The sequence below is a fragment of the Tupaia chinensis genome, unplaced genomic scaffold, assembly GCF_000334495.1.
Source record: "Tupaia chinensis unplaced genomic scaffold, TupChi_1.0 Scaffold000365_1, whole genome shotgun sequence".
Classification (NCBI taxonomy): domain Eukaryota; kingdom Metazoa; phylum Chordata; class Mammalia; order Scandentia; family Tupaiidae; genus Tupaia; species Tupaia belangeri.
This window is the reverse complement of record NW_006159862.1, coordinates 1,050,109-1,063,702: the sequence shown is the minus strand read 5'-3', so window position 1 is coordinate 1,063,702 and position 13,594 is coordinate 1,050,109. Positions and strand designations below refer to the sequence as shown.

General features: G+C 40.0%; 1 protein-coding gene across 1 annotated transcript in view; it reads right to left on the bottom strand.

Moving 5' to 3' along the window:
- Positions 1-13,594, bottom strand: part of NCOR1 (nuclear receptor corepressor 1) — a 184,559-nt gene that overhangs the window by 96,371 nt on the left and 74,594 nt on the right. Inside the window, 3 exon segments of the mRNA XM_014589600.2 lie at positions 6,567-6,668; positions 7,737-7,791; positions 9,081-9,259. Coding sequence (XP_014445086.1) covers positions 6,567-6,668; positions 7,737-7,791; positions 9,081-9,259 — 336 coding nt within the window.

Genomic DNA, 13,594 nt, shown 5'->3' with positions numbered 1-13,594 from the left:
TCTATCTTTCTGTCTCTCTCTGTCTGTCTGGCGAGCACACTCGCCCTATAGCAAAAACCTCTCCAAAAGAAAAAAAAAAAAAAAAAAAAAAAGAACACAGTATAAATCAAAATGAAAATTCAAATGAAAAAAAGTAAAAGGTGTATGTACTTCAACACGATAAACCAACATGACTCAATTTCAGATATGTCTTTTTACAGCAGGGTCAAATACAGTTTATGCTGACAGTCAATACTATCTGAGTACCTCATACTCGCACATACGCATGTTCATTCTATTTGTATCTGTTGAAATGCTCAGGTCTTTAGAAAACAGAAAAACTGAAAAATTTCCCATAGACAATAAGTTGCCGAGAAATACTATGACTAAGTTTAAGAACGGGCAGCAACAATTAAGTAAAGACATACAAGGGGCAGAAAGAATCATGTACTGCTTCACCACTGGGCAGCGTTTTCTTTATAAAGGTACATGAGGCAATATATAAAAATATCTCAAGCCCATCATCAAAATAATCAATGCCTTTAAACCAAATGAACTTCAGGCTAACTTCCTGACAAGTAAAAGCTGTCAATCACCAAAAAATATACCATGGTGATGGCAATAAAGATGACAGCAGCTACTGTTCCCGGGCACTCCCCCAGGTGCCTGACACTCCACTCTAAGGGCTTTACACACAGACACAGTTCTGTTTTTCTTTTTTTATTTTTAAGAGGAAGCAGCCTTGTTTTATTTTTTTAAGAATTATTTTAACTTTATTTATTAATTATTATTTGGTCAGAAAGAAAAAGAGAGAGAGAGGAAGTGCGAAAGCAAGCCACCAGGTCCAGAACTTGAACCCTGGTTGGCTATGTGGGAGTCCAGCACCTTTAACCACAATGCCACCTGCCGGCCCCCACAGATGCAGTTCTTATTCATACACTGAAGGATGAATACTACTGGCCCTATTCTCATCAATGTGGAAACCAAGGCTCACCAAATGAAAGGACCCATGTAGAGTTACACACAGGCAAAGGAGCAGAGCATTGGGTCTAAGCTCTTTCCATTATGCTCTTTCCAATTAATTATTAATCTATCCTAGTAACAGATCAGTCAGAAATTCCTCAAGCTTCAAAATTCTTACATTTACACAAGTACATGTTTCTAAATACCTTTGGGGAATAAAAACACACTGGCACAATGGGGAAACGGTGTCAGCATAAAGGAAGGGCACACATCCCGTGAAAGTAACCAAGCATTTGGAAATGAAGACTTTCCTTACACAGGTCACCAGCAAGTACAGCAGTAATTCTATCTGCACCATGACCAACTTACTAGATGAGAGTTTATGCTGGAAAATGCTTCTAACTGCTAACAAAAACAAGAATCAAATTACTACTTGGGATGTTATTTATAACTCTAGATACCAAGTGATAACAATTTAAGACTGGTTTTTGGCTTCTAATCTCTAACATGTACTTGCTCTTCGACTAAGACAGAAAGAGAACCACATTCGCTCTTCATGGAATGCTAACAAGTTGAATTGAAAAAATGGTTTGGGACAGTATCTAACAGAGTTTTTAGGGAAAAGCTAAAATTTCTGCCAAAAATATCTGTTTAGAACCTTAACAAAAATATGAATATTTGTCTATTTCCCTAAGATCAGAAATCATTCCTAGGGGCCAGCAAGGTGGTGTGGTGGTTAAAGCAGCTGGATGGTACATGGCTGATAGGACTTAGAGAGTCCCAGGCTTGGTATCAAGCTGGGTTAATGTGCACACAAGCCCAAAATTTTGAGAGGAAAGTGAAGAAGGGACTAACACATGGCCATCCCCCCAGGTAGTGTTTCTTACTTTCCCTCTGTCTTTCTCTCTTCCTGATTCTCTCTAGTGAGTGCATAGGCCCTATAGGAAAAAAAAATCATTTTCTGAGTAAATAATATGAAAGGTTCCTATGGCAACAGCAGGTTAAAGAAACCAACTTCACAAACTTGGACTCTCTTAATCATTGCATAGTCTACATTCATCTGCTGAGCTGAATTACATCCAAGAGATAGGAACCTGGAAATAAGGGGTGGGGAGAGCAATCAAATAAAATGGAAAGGATTGAGCATAAACTTTCAGTAAAACTCTCAAGAGTCCTGAAGCAGACTGCCATAACTGCTCTGGGACTACCTGAAGCATTCCTCCTCAATCAAGCTTGACTGGCTAATAGAGCAGGAAAGTGATTTTCAAATTAGCTGGATCTCAATATCCACCAGGGTAAATCAAGAGAGCCGACACATAGGTTTTAAAGTTCCTAACCCTGTAACTAGATACTTCTTTAAAAAATAAGTCTTTCTGAATGTTTTCTATAAACAAATTCTGTACCTCCAACGCAGACCTTCCTACACTGCAGACTCGCACGTCTATCACCCACTTTACTTGGATATCCTATCTGGATCTCTACCTGGACATCTTACAGGTATCTGAAACTCAGCCAGGTCCAGATTTCTCCTTCAGTCATGCCTGTCACGGCAACTAGCAACTCCACAAGTCGAAATTTGGGAGTTGCCCTTGATTTCTGACCTCTCACCCTCACAATCAATTCATCAGCAAAAACTGTTCATTTTGCTTTCAAAAACATATATCCAGAAACTGATCAATCCTGTTGGTTTCACCTTCAAAAATATACCTAAAAACTGACTAGTTCTCCCCACATCCCCACTATACCCTATTCCAAGCCACTAAGATTATTAAAATATCTTCTAAGGCTTCTTCTCCCTGCTTCTACCTTTGCCTCCTTACAATTTATTCTCATCAGGACCCAGAGTCATCACAAGACAACTGAAATCTGATACTACTCTTTTGCTTCTCCATTCACTCAGTTTCAGCTCTAATAATATTCAGTTTTATATATAAAGGTCCTTAAACTAATTTCTGAAAAACTGACTGTCTATACGAATAAATGGAATGAAGTACACAAGCAATTAAGAAACAAAAGATTCTTCTGGTGTGACATGGTGGTCTATCATTTAACTTCTTCCTCTCTCAAATTCCCAAACCACCAGAGAAATTTATAATGAAATGAAAAGTCATCAAGGTAGTACCTTAAAAGCTAGCGACTAGACTGTTTAAAGGGCTGACAAAACTGAGCCTACCTGGGGCAAGGATTCCAAGGCCAAGATCAAAACGAGGATACGTATGGCACATCTCAATCCCACAAATGCATTCTAGGGCAGGGCTAAGGACGCTAGCATACTGAAATGCAGGACAGAATGTATAGGAGAGAGGGCTGGACAGCAGTGCAATGGTAAAAGGCAAGGCAAACCCACGTGGAAAGGTTGTCAGTTCCTGTCCTGAGATCTCCCTGAGTACACAGGCCATGTGTGTGGTCATGATCTGGGACTAGCCGAGGCTGGCGGTGGATCAGAGCATCATGACCCTATCAGGGCTGCTGTAATTCAGTCTTTCTCTTACTCAGAGAATAAATAAAATAAACACACACAAAAAAAGAATGTGTAGGGACTAGCAGTTGGAGTAACGGCTATGTCACTGGACTCCCATGCAGTTGACCACGGTTTGAGTCCTAGACCTGGTGGCGTTAATTCACACTGGGAATGCGTGCCCAAGATCCTGAGAGGAGAACGGAGGAGAAGGAATTGTAGCATGGCCATCCCGGGGGGTGGGGTGGGGGGGGTGTGATTTCTTGCTTTCTGTCTCTCTGTCTGTCTCTGTCTTTCTGGCAAGCACATGCACCCTATAGTATAAAAAAACCTCTCCCCTGCCCCGCCTCCAAAAAAAGAATGTGCAGAAGAAAACAGTGACATGGCTGGAATTTAACATGAACAGGTGTGCCAAAGGGAAGAGGTAAACAGTGTCCCAGAAATGATGAGCACAGAAGCTGTCACACAGCACTTCCTGCAGCTTTCTCCTCTAGCATCACAGCAACAGGCTACTAATCCAGCAAAGGGATATTACAGAAAATACCACCTTATCCTCTTACATTATATAAGACTGCAAAATTTAAACAGTAACATATGCCGTTTCTAAAAATAAAATAGCTATAAGTACTATTTTGTATTAGGAATATAGCTACTGTTAAAAATTTGTAGCTGAAACTCATTTAACATTTAGAGGGTCCCTGGGGTCTCTGGCTAAAAAGGTAAAGAGACCTCAGTTCCACTTTCTCTGGGGGAAGCAGCAGACAAGCCCTGGCACTGCTCCCATCTCTAGTGGAGCAGCATTTCCTGAGCCATCACTAGCACTCGGTTTGCTCCTCACCCCAGTCAGGACATCATGAAGGTCTACCTCACCCACCTCTGTACCCCAAGAGTGTGCAAGCACATCTTTCTTCCCTTCTGATCCTCATCAGTCCAGCCAACCCAGGTCCCCGCTCCCTCAATAAGCAAATTTCACAAGAGTGGAACTGTACCACTGCCACTTTCACACCATCTACATCCTCAGCTCAGCATAACTGTTTCCACTCCCCCATCAACCTACTGAACACACACATCTGAGGCACCTGGCTTACTCAGCTTCCAGCAGCATTTCACACAGAGACTCGAGAAGCAATCCCTGTGTATTTTGTTTAAGTGCCAGAGGGCACATGCACTTGCCTGAGAGAGACAGAGAAAGCACCCCCAATGGGGTGTGATCATGCTGCGATCCTTTCTCCATTACTGCACCCTGTCAGGATGTGGGGAACACATCTACATGGGCCTGGTGTGTTTTTGAAGCCACTACAGCTGGGGATCCCAACTGCAGCCAGCTATGTGGAATCTGGTTACCTTGACCACTAAGCTATGAGGCCATCCCTCCCTACACTTTTGTTGACCAAGAAATACCATTTCTATAGAACATGTAATCACATCTTGTAAGGCAGTAATGTTCTATAGGAAAGAATGACCCAGAAAACATAAATAGGTTATGGCTATAAATAATGAGAGAACTGGGTTGAGTAACCTGTATCTGGTGACCAGGGCTACTATACAAAGAAAGGAACTAAGACCTGCCACACTGAAAGGTGGCTGAGTGTGGCTGTGTGTGGGGAAACCAGAAGAGGCTTAGGAATGCTAGGTAACAACCAGCAGCAGTGGAGCTCGTGCTGGGTCGTCTTTCTGGGGATGGGGAACGACAGGCGTTCACACCACCACAGCGGCCTCCCTGGTAATGCACAACAGAGCAGTGATGGCTGCAGTCAGTTACGGGGGAAACTGTTTCAAAAGTACTGAAGTGTGAAAATGTAAAAATATACTTGTGAAAAACTACCTTTTTAGGTAAAGTACTTGCTAAGAGTTAAACTATCTAAGTCCACATATAAAAGTTAACCAGAAACAAGATTGGGCACAGGTATTCTAGTAAAGGATCCTCTCTCTACTCTAGTTACTTGACATATTCCTTCTCTTGCCCTATCTGGACCCTCCTCAAACCAAAAGGCAAGATGAAGATGGTATGTTAGGTCAAGTGTTAAGGTCCCATATTTAATTACATGATCAGCGCTCACACTGAAATGCATAAATCAGTTGACAGGAAAGTATCAAACTTTTCCAATTAACTCTGTCATACTAAAAACTTAAAATACATTAAAAATAGAAGAAACATGGAACCAGCAGATGGTGTAGCAGTTACATGGCTGGACTCTCACATTCCCGACCACAGTTCGAATCCTGGACCTGGTGGTTTCAAAATCACACCAGGTGCATGTGCATGAGCGCCCAAGATCCTGAGAGGAGGATGGAGGAGAAGTGATTACGGTGTGGCCATTGCAGGGGGATGGGGAGTGTAATTTCTCACTTTCTCTCTCACTGTCTCTTTCCTTCCTGGTGAGCACAAGTGCCCTCAGGCAATCTCTGAAAAAAAGAAAATAGAAGACACAGAGACCAGAAGGTGGTGTGGTGGTTAAGTGGCTGAGCTCCCACATGGCCAATCACAGTTCAAGTCCTGGAAATGGTGGCTTGAAAATCACATTGGGTGCATGTGTGTATGTGCCCAAAATCCCAGGAAGAGAATGGAGGTGAGGGGATTAAGGCATGGCCATCCCCCTCCCCAGAGTGGGGGGTGATTTCTCACTTTCTCTATCACTGTCTCTCCCCCTTTGGTGAGCCACATGTCCTATGGCAAAAACCTAAAAGGAAAAAAAAAAAAAAAAAAGAGAGAGAAAAAGAAAAAAAACAACCAAAAAAAGATACTATACATTTTCTATTAACTGCAAAATAATTATACTCTTCATCTTAATTAAAAGAAACATCAATCTCAGGGACCAGCAGGTAGCCTGGTGGTTAAGGTGCTAGATACTCCCACATAGCTGGCCACGGTTTGAGTCCTGGACCTGGTGGTTTGCTTTCTTACTTCCTCAATCTCTCTCTCTCTCTCTCTCTCTCTCTCTCTCTGTGTGTGTGTGTGTGTGTGTGTGTGTGCGTGTGTGCGTGTGTGTTTGTCTCTCTCTGTCAAGTTAAAAATAAATGAAGAAATAAAATTAAATAAGTAATTCCAAAAAAAATAAATATCAATCTCCAAATTATACACTAAGTACAAGACTCCAGATTTAATTTTTTTGTCTTCAAATTTCCATCAACACTGCAACATCTTCATACAGTAATAAAAACACACCTGGTTTCTGCCTCTGCGTTTTCCATAATTCCTTCTCACTAGGGCTTTATAATTCTCATTTTTCTTGGTTAAGTAGTAATATAAAACACAATCTGGAACACTCTGTAAGAAAAAAAATTATTTTTGAGAATCCCATGAAATAAAAACATTTTAAAAACCCAGTAACACAAAGAAAATTTTTAGTATTCCAAAAGTAGAAACTGAAGGGAAACATAGCTAGCATTTTAAGGCATTTGTAGGATTTTAAAGTACTTATCAATATATCTACTCTTTTTTAAAAATTATTTTATGGAACTTTATTTATTTATTTATTTAAATTTGACTAGAGAGGGCCAGAGTGAGAGGGAGAGAGAGGGAAAGAAAGCAAGCTGCCAGGTCTGGGACTCGAACCACAGTGGAATATGTGGGAATCCAGTGCCTAAACCATCATGCCACCTGCTGGCCCCAAATATAGCTATTCTTTTAATGGACACACTTGTCTTAATCTAAACTATAGTCAAGATAACAGAAACTATCAGAAATACCCAAGTTATTTTTTTTTATTAACCAACAAATAAATTTTCCTACTACATACATTTAACTATTCAAAATGTTGCTTAACATATTTGCTCAAAAACACTTAAGTCAATTAATTGTGGGAAAAAAAATTAAGGAGAAATCAAACTAATTAGAAATGTAATAAAGTTCAAAAAGCATTGTATTGGCAAGCAGGTGGCACAGTAGTTAAAGCGTTGGATTCCCACATGGCCAATAGTGGTCTGAGTCCCAGATTGGAGGCTTGAAAGTCACGTTGGACACATGTGCATGTGTGCCCAACATCCTGAGAGAATGGACTGCAGCAATGGCCATCCCCACTGGGAGGTGATTTCTCATTTTCTCTCTTTCTCCAGCAAGCACACGCACTCTAGAGCAATAAATAAATAAATAAGCATCGTAATCTAGCTGGTTTTAGGGAAATACTGCATCAGGTTCTTTTTCATGAATCATGTAATTAGGTCTGTGTTTTATGCTTAGGATTTGTTATCATTGTGATTATCACTAATTACATGAGACTCTTTTCTGTACCAAACTCTACAAAATCAGTTCTACTTCAGTGAGTTAGAAAACAAAAATTTCAAAGTAACAACCATCCCAATCCTATTAATATTCCCAATGCAATCCATTTCTTACCTTCCTTTCCAAGTAGGATGCAATTAGTCCAAAGTTTTTTGGATGCTGGATAAACCTGAGTAAAAATTTTAAAACAAAAATACATGTACACACAAACATTTTTAACAACTTAAAATAAACAAATTAATTAAAAATAAATATTATATAGAAATTCCTACTAATGTCTAACTGCTAAGCTGAGGAATGCCTACAGAATCCCTGGAGACTTTTTTTTTTGGAGAGGTTTTTGCTATAGGGCGCGTGCACTCGCCAAAACGACAGAGACAGAGAGACAGAAAGTGAGAAATCACCCCCCAGGGGGGATGGTCACACTGCAATCCCTTCTCCTCATTCTCCTCTTGGGATCTTGGGCATGTACACACATGTGCCCAGCATGAGTTTAAGCCACTGGGTCTGGGACTCGAACCAAGGTCGGCTACATGGGAGTTTAGCAACATAGCCATTACGCTATCTGCTGGTCCCCCCCGAGACATTTTTTTTTGGAGAGGTTCTCGCTATAGGGCACGTGCGCTCGCCAGACAGACAGAGAGAGACAGAGAGACAGAAAGTGAGAAATCACCCCCCAGGGGGGATGGTCACACTGCAATCCCTTCTCCTCCATTCTCCTCTCAGGATCTTGGGCACGCACGCACACGCGCCCGGCATGAGTTTTAAGCCACCGGGTCCGGGACGCAAACCGCGGTCGACTACGTGGGAGTCCAGAGACAGCCATTATGCTAACCGCTGGTCCCGTTCCCCTGGAGACTTCTTAAAGAGCACAGATTCCCAAGAACTGATTGGATTGGTTTACAGCACAGCACAGAACTTGTGCTTTACCAAAGTTCCTCACAGTGACTCAGATAAAACCTGAGTTTAAGTTGTTGTTTTTTTTTTTTTTTTAAGTTTTTTTGCTATAAAAATCTCAGTGCACTTGCCAGAGAGACAGAGACAGAAAATGAGAAATCACCCCTCACGGGAAACGGCCATGTCACAATCCCTTCTCCTCCATTCTCCTCTCAGGATTTGGGGCACGCACACACATGCACCCAGTGTGAGTCTTAAGCCACTGGGTCTGAGACTTGAACCATGGTCAACTACATTGGAATTCAGTGACCTAACCATTATGCCATCTGCTGGTCCCAAGAACCACTCTTAACATGACTCCATAACCCCAGTTCTTATCTGTCACCTATATTCCACCTAGAAACTTATGGAAAGATCAATAGCTTCTACTTTCCACACCATCCATTCCAAGACTAATCTAAGAACAAGATTTGTGGAAATAGTTCTATTTACAAGTAAACACCAAATACTTTGACTACTGCTGTAAACTTCGATGAGATGGTAATTTAAAATTTAAATTACTTGTCCTTAAAGATCTCCTTCTCATGGTCAGTCCAAACATTCATAAACTGCCTGTCTTTATAAACCTTCATAGGGTCCTCCATTAGCCCATTCATGTTGATGAACTTGACTCTTCTTTGTTCTGCATCGAACATCATAGGTGGGATCACCGAGAGCTGCCGCATTTGTTTTTCATTATTCTGCAATAAAAGAAATGCAATTTACTTAAAATAAAATTAAAACCAGACAATTTTTTAAAGTTTTCTGCCATAGAATGTGTACACTTGCCAAAAGAGACAGAGAAAATGAAAATCACCCCAGAGGGAATGGCTATACCACAATCCCTTCTCTTCTCGGGATTTTGGGCACACATGCACATACACATGACAAGGTGTGATTCTCAAGCTGTCGGGTCTTTGACTCGAACCATAGTCAGCCATGTGGGAGTTCAGCGTCTTAACCACTGCACCAATGTGCTGGTCCCTAAACTAGAAATTTAAAGAGAGTCACAGACAAAGAGTCTTAAAACACTTTAAAATATACACGTATTTTAATGACAAAGGTAGTGTGTATCACAGCATCTTACAGTAAAAGTTTACAAGCAAAAACCTCCATGAAAAAATTGTTATCAAAACTGTAAGTATTTACACAAAGTATTTTTTCCTAAAAAATTTTCCTCTCAGTGGATGTTGCCTAAAAGTTATATACTGACAAATCTCTAATTTTATGGGATACTCTCCCCAAAGCATTTGAGACATATACATTAGCTCGAAAACACTTCAATTGATAATCTAATTTTTCATGCTTAACAGATGTCCATTAACAGAATCAGTCAAGAAGCAAGTAAGTTAGTTTAATATAGATTCATTCATCATTGTAGAGAGTATAACTGCAAATTCTAAGGGTTAGATGTCATTTCAATCATGCATCACAGAGATCATTTAAAAAGCATTATAGAGACTAGGCCAGATCCTTAGTTTGGAGGTAAAGGCAGCCAGATCCCATATGGCTAATGGCCAACGACACTGAATGGTTCAAGTCCGAGCTAGGTGGCTTGAGAAATACGTCAGGCACATGTGTGTGCATGGCCAAACTCCTGAAAGAAAGAAGAGATAGAGAAGGGATTGCAACATTACCATTCTCATGGAGGGTGCTTTTTCCTTTTTCTCTCTCCCTGTCTCTCTCTCATTCTAAAGAGCACACATGCTCTCTAGTATAAAAAAAATAAATAAATAAAGTGAAAAAGAAAAGCATTATAATAAGTGAGTTGTGTTTTTTTGTTTTGTTTTGTTTTTTAGTTGCCTTTTTTCTTTCTTTCTTTCTTTTTGCTATAGCTTGAGGGCACTCACCAGAGAGAGAGCAGGGAAATGAAAAACAATCCCCCAGGGAAATGGCCACACTACAATCCTATCTCCTATAATCTCCTCTGGGAATTTTGTGCATGAATGCACACGCGCCCAGCATCATTTTCAAGCAACCTGGTCAAGGACTTGAACCGCAGAATCAGCCACATGGGAATCCAGCACCTTAAGCTCCTTGCCACCTGCTGGCCCTAAATGGCTGTTTTAAAGCTCCTAAATATACTGGTACAAGAGAAATGAAAATGTCACTTGCTCTGATACGTAGTATAATGTATATTATATATTCGTGGTTTGATAAAAAATTTTCCCAAAAGACTACATAAGTGTACTCCAAAAGACATGTATCTCCAACAACCTGGACAAGGTGAAGCTGATGTGCTCTAGAACAACTGTGTAAGATGACTATAAAAGTGGCTCTAATGGGACCAGCAGATGGTGCAAAGATCCCATCGATGGACTCCCACATGGCCAACCGTGGTTTGAGTACCAGACCCAGTAGCTTAAACTCACACCAGGTATGTGTATGCAAGTGTGCCCAAAATCCTCAGAGAAGGGTGTGGCCATACTCCCAGAAGGTGATTTCTGTCTCTCTGGCAAGTGCATATGCCCTGTAGCAAAAATCACTCTTTAGAAAAAAAGTGGCTCTAGTAGCAGCTAAAACTGAGACATTATGTAGCACACTGAAATGCTTGAGGAAAACTGCCTTGTGAGGTGTAGGCTATGTTTCTGTGACTAAATATTAAAACTGTCCCTAAAAATTATTTATTTCAATGGACCAAAAACTATGTAGGATCTTGCCTTTGGTCAGAAATGAAAAAGGAGGGAAGAAACACTTGCAAAAGTCAACTTTGATTGGTACAACAATATGAAACATAAGGGGGTTCAAGGAATTGTTAAACACAGGTAATATATTTTTCTGCTACTGAGGGGATAGTGTTACTAGAATTCTAAAATATAATGAATTTTAGGAACACATGATATACTTTTATACAAACATGAAGGGAAAATGGGGTATTATAATCAAATACAGATAGAAACCTATCACAAACATCAATACAAACTGTATAAATATTTTTTCATGCTAGAGGAAAACTCATAGCAATTGTGTTGTTTTTCTTTTAATTATTTATTTATTTAATTCCATCTATTACTCCTACTACTATTATGATGATGATGATGATGATGATGATGATGATGATGATGATGATGATTTTAATTTGACCAGAGAGAGAAAGGGAAGTTGAGAAGGCAAGCAGCCAGGTCGGGGACTAAAACCGTGGTCGGCCATATGGGAGTACTGTGCCTTAACCACCATGCCGTTTGCCAACCAGTAATTGTGTTTTTTTAAAACACAGACTAAATGAATCCTGTATAACCAATGTCCAGGTACAAACTGGCCAGAAACCTTTATCTCCATCACTAGTAACTGAAATTCAAGTGATGGAGCAACCTGGTTTAATTCACTATCATATGCCCACTGCCTAGAACAAAGTTTAGCACCTAATAGGGAGGCTGTAAATACTTCTTGAAATAACAGATTTGATTAAATTAAGATAGGGAAAAGAACGCAGGTTTAAGAGCCAGATGGTCTTGGTGGAATATCTAGCTCTATCAATTAGGTCTGCTCTTGAGTAAATTATTTAACCTCCAGCTATGCCTTAGTTTCTTCATTTGCAAAACATAGATAGTTACAGACTGCACAAAATTCTCATAGAGAATTATAAAGTACTTATCATAATTAACTATTTTAAGTAGCAACCATTCTTAATACTTCCCCTCCTCTAAAACAAAGTATGTAATTAATCCACCACAATCCAAATCATAATATTCACAGAAAAGGAGGGGCATAGCTTCATATAGGGTATGTACTAGTTAAGGGTGGAGCAGAAGAAACTCATAGCACTGCCTTTTACTTTTAAATGTGCTAAACAGAATCTAAGTTTTACTTAACTACATTATTTATAAATCATTCAACATTTTAGGTTAAATCCATCCTACTCCACTTAATTCTGTAAATGAGTTATTAACTATTTAAGTCCTCAAAAATTTATTTACTTAGATATGTATTTAAATTTTTATTTACTTATATGCTTATTACATTTATTTTGAAATATATACCTTTTTTTTTAAGAGAGATTTTTGCTATAGGAACTGTGCACTTGCCAGAGAGACAGAAAGCAAGAAATCACCCCCCTGGGGGTTGGTCACACCAGGCATAGCAAATGGCATTAATGGTAACGTCACTGGACTCACACAGTAGACCATGATTTAAGTCCCACACAATTTCTCCTCCATTCTCCTCTTAGGATCTTGGGCACACACACATATGCGCACTGCGTTGAGTTTTAAGCCACTGGATCCAGGACTCAAATTGTGGTAGACTACATGGGAGTTCAGCAAATAATCATTATGCCATTGACTGGCCCCGAAATTTACAGCATTTTAATAATTATCTGTGATCAATACTGAAAGAAGTCACTACTTCAAATAAATGAGATCTTCAAAATTTTGAGAAGAGGTTTAAGAAAAGCCACATTATAAATAAAAACTAACAAAACTCAATAAACAGTAAACCACTGTTGGACCAACTAAGAGATAGTCTGAACATGTCTAAAATGACTCAATCAGACTGAAATTTAATCCCACAAGTATATATGTATGTGTGTTCTTATCTATCAAATTTTTGCTACAAAGCACATACACTCACCAGAGAGAGTGTGAAAGTGAGAAATCTTCCCCCATGGAGGATGGTCATGCCACAATCCTCTCCCCTCTATCTCTCCCTCCTTTCTGGATTTTGAGCACTCATGCACATGTGACTGGTAAGGTCTTCAAGCCGCTGGGGCCAGAATTCAAACATGCAATCAGCCATGTGGGATCCAATACCCCTAACCACTAAACCTTTGGATGACCCTATTTATTTTATTTTTCAATTGCCAAAAGGCTGGATACAGCCAGAGAGAGAGAAAGAAATGGGGAGCAGGGGCGGGGGGGGGATGTGGTAATGCTAGAATTGCTTCTCGTCTATTTCTCCATCCTGTCAGGCATATACGCCTGGGAGGTTTTTCAAGCTGCAGGGTCAGGATTTCAACCATGGCCAGTCATGTAGGATCTGGCTCACTTCACCACTAGACGACAATCATTTTTGCACAGAAAAATATGTCATGACTTTCC